General features: G+C 40.7%; 2 protein-coding genes across 5 annotated transcripts in view; one reads left to right on the forward strand and one right to left on the reverse strand.

Moving 5' to 3' along the window:
• SUPT20H (SPT20 homolog, SAGA complex component) overlaps positions 1 to 571 on the forward strand; it is a 37,913-nt gene extending 37,342 nt beyond the window's left edge. For 3 of the 4 annotated variants that reach the window (XM_087759621.1, XM_087759616.1, XM_087759620.1), the window contains one exon: positions 15 to 571. In XM_087759621.1, coding sequence (XP_087615747.1) covers positions 15 to 152 — 138 coding nt within the window. In that variant the 3' untranslated portion in view covers positions 153 to 571. The remainder of the gene's footprint in view (positions 1 to 14) is intronic. The other variant, XM_087759617.1, reaches the window with a different exon arrangement.
• EXOSC8 (exosome component 8) lies at positions 498 to 12,628 on the reverse strand. The gene is made up of 11 exons (XM_087759625.1): positions 12,535 to 12,628; positions 10,377 to 10,413; positions 9,195 to 9,258; positions 7,334 to 7,407; positions 6,766 to 6,811; positions 5,618 to 5,723; positions 5,485 to 5,530; positions 5,146 to 5,242; positions 4,008 to 4,128; positions 1,165 to 1,271; positions 498 to 713 (listed from the first exon to the last, which is right to left on the reverse strand). Exons 1-11 carry the CDS (start codon positions 12,549 to 12,551, stop codon positions 598 to 600), a joined length of 831 nt encoding a protein of 276 aa, XP_087615751.1. The 5' UTR covers positions 12,552 to 12,628; the 3' UTR covers positions 498 to 597.
• Positions 12,629 to 12,634: the final 6 nt, after the last annotated feature.

Raw genomic sequence — 12,634 nt, forward strand, 5'->3', positions numbered from 1 at the left:
CTTCTTCATGGCAGCAGTTGCGATTCTTGCAGCATCAAATGGTTATGGCAGCAGCAGCAGCACAAGCAGCTCACCTGCGTCATCAACAGCATTCAGGCAGCCACTCAAAAAGTAGAAGGAAAAGAGGCACACCGGCCCCTCCAAAATCCTGAGACTCACTTGCTCCCCTGTGCCCTTCCCCCCCCCCCCCCCCCCAAAAAATTGATTGAGGGGATTTTTTTTTTCTTCAGATTAAAAAGGAGACAGCTTAAAACAAATCAGTGTTTTATATTACTGGTGGAAAATGAACTTTTGACATTACACTGAAATAAATGAACTGGTTTTGGAAGCCAACCCTACAGAACTTAGAGATTTAATCTATAAAGCAGCGAGGGTCTGGTTTCCTTAAGTCACTTAATTTTTTTAACAGAACGTTTTATCTTGTATTTTTTACCACTTGGCAGCATTGTACATAGTATAAGGGTGAAAAACATTTTAGAGAAAATGAACTTTGTAAATGTAGTAATGGTATTTGTTTATTTAGTATAAAAGGTTTGTGAACACTGTAACAAATACAATTTTTACAAATCCATTTTTGAAAAAGATCTCTCCTTTTGTTCACTTGGGCTTTATACTTTTTATGACTTTGTCTATCAGCTTCTTTACTTCTTTGTGTCTTGTAATTGCTCTGGTGATACAGTCCTGAAGCTTGGCTCCTGTAAGAGGACTTCCACCTAAAAATTAAAGGGAACAGTTTGATTTTCTACTTATACTTCAGTTAAGTATCTCTAAATGTGTTTTCCAAATGAGAGTATTAAGTAATACAGTAATTCTCATGACCAACAACTTTCACCTGGGGAGCATACAGCTTTCCCCGACTCTAGCCTCAGGCAAAGGAAACAGAAACAAACTGGAGGTACAACAGGAGACATGCCTTTGCTCTAGGTAGGTCAAGCTGTGACTTCTTTTTGAACTTAGAATAGACTATTTCAGCTGGAAGGTACCTACAACTTCAGTCACGCCACCTTTTTCAAAATGAATTTCAAGAGCATTTAATAAGTACTCAAGCAGACAGCCTGTTTCCATAAAGCACCCACATTTCACAAAGAAAAGCAGGTACATAACATCTAGGTCAAGAAAAGATTATTATCTCCAGAGGTTCCTGTGTAATAAACTTGGAAGTACCTGGTTTATGGACAGAACACAGTCTGCCTTCATCGTCAGTTACAATAGTTACAGTTCCAGTTGCTAAGTCTTCTTCTTCGGCAGTTGGATCAACGATGAGTAATGTGCTTGTGAAAGAGGAACGTTGCAGACACATTAGTATACGTTGCTCCATTAACATTATTGCAAAGTACACATAACATTAATTTTTACTGTAGTCTCTTATTAATTTTTACTGTAGTCTTACAAAATACTTGTAGGTGGATTTAGTGCTCGGGCTTCTCTGTTTTCTTATGAAAATGCACCAATTTAAGAAAAAAAAAAAATGAAGTGAGAGATTCCACATATTCAAGTGCGTGTCCATTAAAATACTAGCTGTTGAAAATACAGCTTTATGCCTAAGTTTCATAGATTTGTGACACCCATGTATTGCAGGAAAATGCCATTAAACTGCTATTTGCAACATGCAGTCACTTATTTCATAGTTACGCAAAGAAAATGGCATTGTTTTTAGGCGTAGGCTGCACTAATCTCTACTAGACCTTAAGGCAAAACTCATTTCCAATGGTAAATTCACCAAAATAGTTCTCAGTTTCTTGTCAGAGAACTCTAACACCACTCAGACTGGGAATAGTTCAAAAATGGATTTACTGGGTTCCTTAAGGCAGCCAAAATAAGCTGTCATACATCACATAATGCAGATCATTAAGAGATTAAATATTGTTATTTTTGAACCACTTAAGTTAAAAATAGAGTAAACTAATGGCAAAAGAAAGAAGGTGATCTAAACTGTAAGCCAACTTTGCACAACAAGAAAAACTTGAAGGTAAAAAAAGCTGAACAACCACCATTGAGCCTTAGTTTCTTTTAAAAATAAATAAATAAGTAAAATCACTACCATTACAAACATTTGGCTGAAGTGCAGGTATCTTGACAGGAAAGACTTTAGCTAAAGTTTTCATGAAGCCTCAGTTTACACTGTTGAACTAAAATTTAGTATTGATGTAACCAAACTCAATTTAGCAGCTGTAGTACACCTATCCTCAGTGATGTTTATGGCAAGGTTGCAGGGGGAAAGTCAGCAGCAAGGCTACAGGAGTCGATTACACAAAATAGATGGAAGAGTAACAGAATTTTTCAATTTGAGCTCGCATGCAATGCACAACTAAAGGTTTTCTGGGTAATTTAAAACTTCACCAATAGTTTCAGGTTGCCATTTAATAGCAATAGTGTAATGAAAACATCAGTCCATAGCTACAATACTCAAAAGTACTGCTTTATTAATGCTACCCGCATGCACTGTGCAGCATCGGCCCTTTGCGTGACACAGGGACCTGGCACACACGGAGAGTTCGATGCCTCGGACTTGTTATTTATGTACAGGCCGACTCCACAGGAGCCAGCTGTGGAGCTGCACAGCGCTCTGCACCAGCGTTCCTCGCCCATGGCTGTACTATCCAGCAACCCAGGAGTTTTATTTATTCAAGGAGGGCTTTTGTGCAGAAGAAAAATATCTCTGGAAGCCAGAGTATGTAAAGCATATTATTTAGAGGGCTGCATCAACAGCTGTAGAAAAACTAATAAACCAGAATTAAAAAAAAAAAAAAACAAAAAAAACACAAAAAACCAAAAAACAACGAAACCACACAACACAGGCACACACCCCCTCAATATTTAGTTTTGAGAGCTACAGGGAGACTTCAGTAACTTATTTGATGTAACAGTCGGTTTCAGTGAAGGGAACAAAGCCTGACAGACTGTCACTGAAAGCTTTCTTCCAAAGGCAACTTCTCGTCTATTGGTAAGTACGTGTGATTTGTGTGCAAATAATATCCTACTGACAACTGCCTGCCTATCATCCTATCCAAACTCCCACTTTCAGTCTACATCAAACTCCTAGACCCACAAGAACTGGTATTAAAACGATTAATAGAAGCACTCTAAAGGACTGATAACTTTCTGCTTTCATTCATTTTGGTAATCACTTGGTCAACACTTGAGTTCAGTGCTCCCCCCACCCCATCTCATATTTGAACGAAAGGGCCCATTAATCATTTCTGCGAATACAGATTAGTGTGCCATAACCCCCTGGCGTCTCCAAATATACCTAAATCTTAAATCAGATTCACAGCACAGTGAGCATCATCTTGTCATTTTCTACTTTCCAAATGGATACCACCATAAATAACTGCATTTCTTATAAACAGCAGAACACGTACTTAACATACTTGGACTAATGAAGAGCCAGTAAACAATTTCAGGTGAGGAGTCAAGTTATCAGATGTGATTATTTTGAATTCTCATAATCAGATTCTTTACATGAACAATGACTTAAGAGTCTTGGTCATACTTCATCTTGGGTAATTATGTTTTCGGTTATCCATATTCGGTTCTGTTCTGTTGTTCTAACTGGACCATTACTTCTTACTTCCTCTGTTGACTAAATCCTTGGTATAAGCTGTTCAAAATCTACCATCTTTTATACCGGTTATTTACATAGGCTCTAAAACATTAATTGCACTGGTAACATTCTTTCGTCTCAAAGATACTGCAAAAACAGAACGATACCTATTCCCATACTTTTAAGCATATCTTTTAGGTTGGGAACCAGTTCTGCTTTAAGTCATAGGAAGAAGTTGGACAGACTTTGTTTTGTTCTGCGTACTCATTCATATCACAGAACTACAGGTCAGTTCAAGAGAGGCCATGGATTTAAGATGGAGTGAAACAGCGCTGCCCGAGACTGCACGTTCTTTGCTAGCAGAAGTGCCTAAGTGCAGAAACATCATTGGTAGCACCCTCTGTCTTTCCCTTCTTTTACACACACAGTTGTTTTCCTAAGTACAAAACAGTTACGAACTTACTCATCAAATATAGCAAATGATGTGGCAACTGGATGCTTTCTGATAATCAAAGGATTCTTCTGTTTTAAATTAACTTCTGATAAACCAGTTTCTTCATTTATAGTAACTGATGGCAACTGCACTGAAGAGATGAAAAAATGACAATGGTATAATATTAAACATTGCTGGTTTTAGTAGGCCTAGGGATGTCCAAGACTACTGAAATATTTAAGCTGTTCTTTTACCATATTGGTAAGCCACTGAAAACAAATAAGAATAGAGTGTTGGCTACATTACTGGTGTTCTGTACAAAAAAATTTATTGAATTTGAGGAAAGTATTTAGCTTAAAACCACCCATTCGAGAAAGTATTCTCCTCAAGCTAACATTCTTCTTTACACAGAAGCATTTTCTGCTTCCAAAATGCCATACAATTACAATACCTTTAGAGTCATATTTTAAAAAAAGTACTTTTCCCCAAAAATCCTACTGGACATATAAAAATCTGTGCAATCTGATCTTCAGATAACTCTTGCTCTGACAACCTATGCAGTGTTGAAGACAAAATATCAAGAGCAAAGTAGCTATAGGAATTTAAAGGCAAGCAATTCAGTTAGTTAGAAAAGGAGGCCTTGCTGTCAGCTTCCCTTTATACTGCCTCCTATGTGCATTTATAATCCACATACCTGTGAATAATCAATCCATATGTTGCATGCATGAAAACAGTTTTTTCAAACTACAATGCATTAAGCTAGGAATATTCTGTTGTGACAAATAAGCAAAGCCCCCCCAACAACTTATTCTGCCTACACAAAATACATTAACAAGGTAAGACCCTGATCTAGACATTAAAGTTCTTTTTAACCACTATTGAAAGACTCAGACCTCTGACACAGAAGAACACATGGCAAAATAGCGATTAAGTCTTATAAGAGAGCAGTAACACACATACAAAAAGATCCTACTCCCCAGGTGTTACACATCTATGGGATCCATACCACTTTGTATTTGCATTTTAGTAATCTGGCATTCAAATGACAGGAAAAAAAAGGAGTCTTAAGGAATTGTGAACCAGTTACCTATTCATCATGATTCAAAACTAACACATTTCTCCAAGCAACACTAATCAGAACGCGTCTCTTGCTCTAGAGAAGACTTACCATTTTTTAATGCTGCTAACAAAGCAAAGGCACTGGCATCCAGAATGTTTCCATCATAGTCCAGACATATGATATCACAGTATAACACCCAGGCAAGCTATCAAAAAAGGTTTGCACATGTGAGTTACTACAGCAGGTAAGCAAATGGTGCAATATCCAAGAAAATGCTGGCCACATGAACAGATACTTATTTCTATCATACGATTTTTACACTTCAGATGTAAACCGAGCTGTGAAGACTAAAAAGCAAAAACAACCTATAACCCCAAATACCTTCGGTAACGTCTCAACACTGCAATCTTGTTAGTATGTCCATCTTCATTTTGAGATACAACTTACCTTGCCATTTGCAATACATAAATCTTCTTTCGCTATTATCTGTGAACTAAAATAAAATGAGAGAGTAAACCAGGAAACAGAAAATTGTCTTGCACTGTTGTTTGTGTTTTAAATGCATTAAGATGATTCTTACTTTTCAATCACATCTGCAATGAACTGGCTTGCTGCTTGAGCCTCTTCACCAGGTGGTCCAGAGCGAAACCTCGTTGAACAGAGGGATGGCAGTTCTACATTTGGAACTAGGTAGCAAGAATTATTAGTCATAAACTAAAGAAAGCAGGCAACGGGATACCAAAATAGAAGTAAGACAACACACTCTTAATACCATTTTATGTACTTCAAATGAAAGGCAAGACCAAGAATTTTTCAATCAAGCCTTCCTACTTCTCCCCTCAAAAATCAAGTTATGCGTGAGTTTGTATTTAAGAACTTGCAGTACTCTGTACTCAGAAACTGTATATTCCATGAAGAAGCACATACTCCTAACTACCATTTTCTGTTTGTAATCCTGCTATGAATATCATGACCCCACCCAAACTCTTCTTTATGTGTTAAACATTCTTAAGTAGATGAAGAAACAACAGCATTTTCATTCCACTGCCTGACTTTACTGGTATGCTATCTGCTTTTCATCAACTATTAAAACCTGATGCTTTAGACTTGAAGCAAAAACATGCATAAACATTTCTGAAAAAACCTAAGCATAATCAAGTTCACTGAAAACAACATACTTTGGAGATGCCTTATAAAAAGGGGATTTAGTCTAAGCTCTCAGTTCCACGGAATGATTTTATTTCAAAAGAAACTCCAAACAGGAGTGAGGACGTACCCCTGGGACTTCTACAGCTCTCCAAGAAATAAACAGCATTTATTTCACTGTTTTTACGAGTTAAATTTTTTGCCAACTGTGACTTCAAGACAAAAGTTTATGTGCCTTTGCACAACCTTGCATGCCATAATCTTTTATAGACAAACCACCTTGCCCCTCTTAACATACATACTTCCCCCTGCTGCAGGTTTGTTTTCAGCCTGGCCTGGAACCAGCAATAAGAAGGTAGCTTTACATGGAAAACTCACAAGCAGAGCAGGGAGAGTTTTGAAATTTCTGAAGTACCACCTCCTATAAGTCAATTTGGAAACAGATTTTAAGGAAAGTAATATAATTTTACCCAAATTCATTCTTTTAAGAAGTCTTCACAACACACTCAATCTGTCCCATCATTACAGCCTTTTAGCTGAAGCAATACAAGATCTGAGTAAGATCCATACGGAAAAGCTTACCAATATATCCCTTATTAGCAGAATCTACTGCGGGTGCAGCAAGTTCCTGGAGAAAAAAAAGACAAAAACGAAGAGCTGAATTTTGTACAAAAAGACTTTCCAGCTAGTCTATATACAAATGGTCATTTTCTTCCCAGTTATCATTACAATGAGATTTACAAGAGCCATTTTTAATCAGTCCCCATCCATATTTTTCCTACGGGAAAGCACAATACAGGGACATGAAGTGATTTGTCTCATAGTTCATGGCAGGCCAGCAGCGCACTTATTGATCAATACTTAGTAACTCTTCAATTATACAGCCTTTATCTAGAAATAACAAAGACTTTATTTTTGTATATATTTTTCCCCATACACACAACACACCACAAAAATACATGTTCTCAGACTATGCAGGTAGGATTAGACAATTAAATTATATATTAAACTTTCATGTCTGAAAGTAATGCAGGTGAAAGACTGTAATTGTGTCGGACTGGGATATTATTGTAACTCTGCAGGAGATTCATTCTAAACACAAATACACAAATTCAACTAACAGCTAAGTTAAAATAAAAAACAACCATACCGCTTTAACTCCACAGATCACCGTAGTATTTCCTAACTTCACCAGGGCAGACCCATCTGCAGTTGTAATTGAACCTGAAGAGAGACAGTGCTGTTCAATAAAATCTGTTTTTCCATTCAAGGGGCCTTAACTAACATCCACCTTCACAAAGTGTTTACTTTCCATCACTTTATACTAAACACAGGCTAAGCGAAGTCTCAATGAATCCAGGGTGGGAACAGAATCTCCCTATTAAACAGTCAATCACACAGCATGGTTCAGGCTGGAAAGGACCACTGGAGGTAGGTCATCTGGGCCAACCCCCTGCTCAAGCAGGGCCACCTAGAGTTGGCTGCCCAGGATCATGTCTAGACAGCTTTTGAATATCTCCAAGGAGGGAGACTCCACAACCTCTCTGGGAAACCTGTGCCGGTGCTCGGTCATCCTCACAGTAAAAAAGTGTTTTCTCATGTTCACAGGCAACCTCTTGTGTTTCAGTTTGTGCCCACTGCCTCAGGTCCTGTCACTGGGCACCACCGAACAGAGCTGGATCCGTCTTCTTTACACCCTCCCTTTGAGGTATTTATATACATTGATAAGATCCCCTCTCAGCCTTCTCTTCTCTAGGCTGAATAGTCCCAGCTCTCTCAGCCCTTCCTCATAGGAGAGATGCTCCAGTCTCTTCATCGCCTTCATGGCCCTTTGTTGGACTCTCTCCAGTATGTCCATGTCTCTCTTGTACTGGGGAGCCCAGAACTGAACACAGTACTCCAGGTGTGGCCTCACCAGTGTTGAATAAAGGAGAAGGATCACCTCCCTCCACCTGCTGGCAATGCTTTGCCTAATGCAGGCAAGGGTAACATTGACCTTCTTTGCAGCAAGAGCACATTGCTGGCTCATGTTCAACCTTGTGTCCACCAGGACTCCCCAGTCCTTTTCTGTCAAGCTGCTTTCCAGCTAGCTGGCCCCCAGCACATATTAGTGCCTGGGCTTGTTCCTCCCCAAGGTGCAGGACTTTGTGCCTCTCCTTGATGAATTTCATGAGGCTCCCATTGGCCCATTTCTCCAGTCTGTTGGGGCCCCTCTGGATGGCAGCACTGGCGTTATTAGCCACTCCTCCCAGTTTGGTGTCATCTGCAAACTTGCTGAGGGTACACCTTGCCCCATCATCCAGATCATTAACGAAGATGCTGAACAGGACTGGACCCAATATTGATCCCTGGTGTACTTTTTTTAAACCAGAAACCTTAGATGGTTGCCATAAGCCCACCTCCTGGCTGGCTTACAGCAAGACCTAATGGTCTTGTGGTCCAGTGTTGTACAATGGAAGAGAGCTGCAGTGTCAAGTTTGAGCAATAATCAGCAACTATTCCACGATGGTATGCTAACCTGTACTTTACTTGTAGAAATTATAAGGTGTAACAACAGCAGGTAAGGTGCTGCTGCTCACTGCATAAGAGGTATCTTGCCTCTGCTTGAGACAGTTGCTCATTAAGCTTAGAACAAAGCAGAAGCCAGGAGTCACTGCCTCTTTCAAGATGCTAGGGCATCAGTTTTGTGCTGGTCGGTATATGCCTAGACACTGGCTTCAGCATCTAACACGTACACTGCTGATCTTAGAAAGAGACAAGCTTCCACAACCGCCTAAATTGCACTGTGCATATCAGCCCAGGAGCAGAACTGAATAACAGTGCTCAAATATATTACATACCATGCATTCCCTTTAATGCTTGTTGAAACTATAAATAAAAATCCTTTCTCTTTCTTGTTTCAAAATGCAAGCACAAAGAAAACTGATTAGCAAGTCATTAGGGTCACTAACTATTATAATCTGAGATTAATAATGCCTCCCCCATTATTATTATTTCAAATAAGCACTTGCCTATGTTGACAGTGGTTGCCCGGAATTCACCTAACTCCCTTCCATCAGGTCGACAGTTCTCTTTCTAAAAAAAAAATTACAAAGTTCAAATTAGAAAACATATTTTATTAAATAACACACCAATATTTATGCTATAGGAATTCATATAAAACAGTATTCTCTTCTTTTTAGCAGAAATACACAGTTACAAAAATGCTAGGGAAAACTCAATCACATTCTAGCCAGCTTTTCATCAACTGATATGTAGTTTGTGGTTGCAGGCCTGCAAAAAATTATTTTTTTAAATTTATTATAATTTATTTACAAAATAAATATAACAATAGATTGATTGTCTCAAGAGTAAGTACTACAGGCTAGATGCAGAATATCATCCAAGAATGAATACTCATTGATACCTTAAAATTAGAGTTTGCACTTGTCTGCATTGTTTAGAATTTGTAAGCAATTCCTCTCCCCCATCTCCACCTAGTGGAGTTCTTAAAATTAATGTTAGAGTGAACTAAAGAAAAAAAACAAAAACAAACAAACAAAAAAACCCAGAACACCTCCCCAGAAAAACCCCAACATTCAAATACTGTCAGTCAGAAGCTGTACAATACCTGAACCTTAAGTCAGAAATTGCACCAATTCACAATCATGTTAGACCTGAAGTATTATTCGTCACAATTTCAAGCTTCTCAAAAGCAAAGACTTTTGGTTCAATTACGAGAACCAAAACTGACTGCAATAATACTGGACCCGTTTCTAAGTTGATACTACCTTAGTAGCGGATAGACTAATTTAATATACCAAAAAGTCAGTGGTTTTCCTTCATAGCTATGGTGAGCATGGTTAGCAGCGATATTCTCTATTATTTATTTTTACTAGCATCTAAAAGCCTGGTCTGACATAATTTTGTACTAGACACAAACCTGCATCACCATCTTGGTCAAATTTAACTCACATTCCTTTCAAGGCCAACAGAAGCATTTACCCATTGAGTTGAACAGGGACACAACCTGCTGCAGCATCAATGCCACAGACAGATGGAAAAACATGTTCTGAAGAGTATGACCATTTTTCCCCTGCTCAATGAGTTTTTGTTTTTCCCTTATAGTTTCAAGTTTCCATACAGACGAATTAGAAAATCAGAAGTAACATTGATTACAACCAATTTAAACATGCATATCGTGTTTTACTCACCAAAAATCTTCTGTAATATTCCAATGGTTCCACTGTTCTAAAACAAACAGAAAGACAAGTTTACATGCAAGCTCCCAAACAGGTAAGATAGCAAAACAGATAAGCAACCACTAACCTACAACAACAAATAATTTGAGAATCAAGATGACTGGCACAGCTGCTTAGCAATATGGTTACAGAAAGATGAAGAAACTCTAAACTGATCTAAGAAAAAGACGTTTTCCTACATTCACTTCCAAAATGCTTCCTCCTTACAAGGAACCTGCCTGCACATACGTCAAACGCAAACTACTAGCTTTCACCTCAATAACCTTGACCATTAGTTTTAATTCAAAAGGAGTGTTTATTGAGACAAGGGTGTAGAATGTTTTTGCAGAAATGCAGAAAGGGTAATTTTATTACAGTGTCTGAAATATTTGTTGGTTCAGGGACTGCATCCAGATGTACAAAATGGTTTAAAACAATTTTACAGTCTTGAAATGTTACAGTTGGTTTTTTTTTTAGAATCTTTAAGAAAATGTAAAATTAAGAAATATGCTTCATGCAGTGCTTCAGTTGAGAAATAATCAATGCTTATTATTAATTATATACTACTAACAGCATTTGTTTATTAGTATTTTAAGCACAGAACATCAAAATAAAAAATACTCATAAAAGTGTCGTTAATATTTGAACAAAGCCTTCTCAGTTTTGTTAAAATAAGCACTTCTGGGAAAAAAAAGGCTAACTGGAAAAGGCAAGTTTTTCAAATGCAAACTGACATATAGACATATCACAACTCATGATGGCAAGCATGAATTAACCCCTGTCAGTTCCCCATATGTTTGTCCTGTATTAGCATTTTTTAACCCCAACACATGGCCTGTTCTCTTCCAATTCATGTAAGAGCACTTGCTAAACCTTGTTTCACATGTTTAAGCTGTAAATCTGGGAGAAGCAGGAACACTGGAACAGGCTTCCCAGAAAAGCTGTGGATACCTCATCACTGGAAGTGTTCACAGTCAGGCCAGAGGGGGCTTTGAGCCACCTGACTGAGCAAAAGATGTCCCTGCCCGTGGCAGGGGAGTTGGACTAGGTGATCTTTGAAGGTCCCTTCCAACCCAAACATTCTACAATTCTAAAAAGAGCAGTTATAAATGGGAAGCCACTGAATTCCCTGGTGTTTTAAGCATCTTGCAGTGCTTCACTAAACTAGTTCTGCCCTTACTTCTTGAAGGCTGTCCTCCTCCACTTCTAATGCCCCAGGAACCAACCACAGGACAGTTCAGGCTGGCAGAGCCTCTGGAGAGTGTTGGGTCCAGCCCCGCACCCAAACCAGGTCCCACACAGAGCAATGTGTTGCTTGTCTGACTGCACTGACTGTCTCTGAAGATGGAGACACCACAGCCTCCCTGGTTGACCACCCTTCACTATGACCTCCCCGCCCCGGTATCTGTTCAGAAATACGTTTCAACCTGTATCCACCGTCTACCTCTTCTCTCTTCTCCACACCCCACCCTATTAGAGAGCTCAAGGCCTTACTGATCTCTGCGCTTAACCATACCTTTTTTAGGCTGAACAAAGCCAGCTCGCTCAGCCCCTCCCCGCACATTTCGGGGCTCCAGCCCCCTCGGCACCCCCCACTGGACCTGCCTTCGCCTGCCCAAATCTTTCCCGTACCGGGATGCCCCAAAGCGGAGCCGGCACCCCAGGTGCCCAGCGCCACGGCCGTGAGGCGTCCTGCGCTGGGGTGCCCAACGGGAAGCTCCACGGGGAGCCCCCGACACCCACCCGCGACGCAGCGCCGGAACGCGGGGCTACCTCAGGCAGCGCCGGCGCCTACCGCAAACCGGGGGCTGGAACGGGCGGTTGCGGGCGGCTGCCGACTCTGCCGTGCGGACCGCACGGCAGCGGGAAACAGCATCGCAAACCAAACGATAACAGTTGAAGAGAACACACCGGGGCCCTCTCCCCTCCAGGCGCACGCTGCTGGGGACGGCGCAGGGCCGCAGCGCTAACGGGGTAAAGGCCCCAGCGGTCCCCGCGGCGCTGGGACAGCGCTGCCTCGGCCCTCAGGAGCGGGAAGAGGGGCGCCCGCCTGCCACAGGGGACGAAGAGCGGACAGGAGACCCCAGCGCCGCGCAAGCGGAGGACAACGGCCGCCAGGCCCCTCACTTACTTGAAAGCCGTCGCCATGGCGGCGCCGCTGCCCTCCCGGATGTGCTGCCGCCTCGTGACCCGGCCGGCCGGAAGCCGCTGCCGGCGGCCTGGCGGCGGCG

This window comes from Nipponia nippon, unplaced genomic scaffold (assembly GCF_047370975.1).
Source record: "Nipponia nippon isolate SJK-2023a ecotype South Korea unplaced genomic scaffold, ASM4737097v1 scaffold_2, whole genome shotgun sequence".
NCBI classification, from domain to species: domain Eukaryota; kingdom Metazoa; phylum Chordata; class Aves; order Pelecaniformes; family Threskiornithidae; genus Nipponia; species Nipponia nippon.

Coding starts and splice junctions, on each gene's coding strand:
- EXOSC8 (XM_087759625.1), bottom strand. Junction 5,243..5,484: donor TATGTATTGCAAATGGCAAG/GTAAGTTGTATC, acceptor CTTTTTTGATAG/CTTGCCTGGGTGTTATACTG. Junction 714..1,164: donor GTGTTCTGTCCATAAACCAG/GTACTTCCAAGT, acceptor TTTAATTTTTAG/GTGGAAGTCCTCTTACAGGA.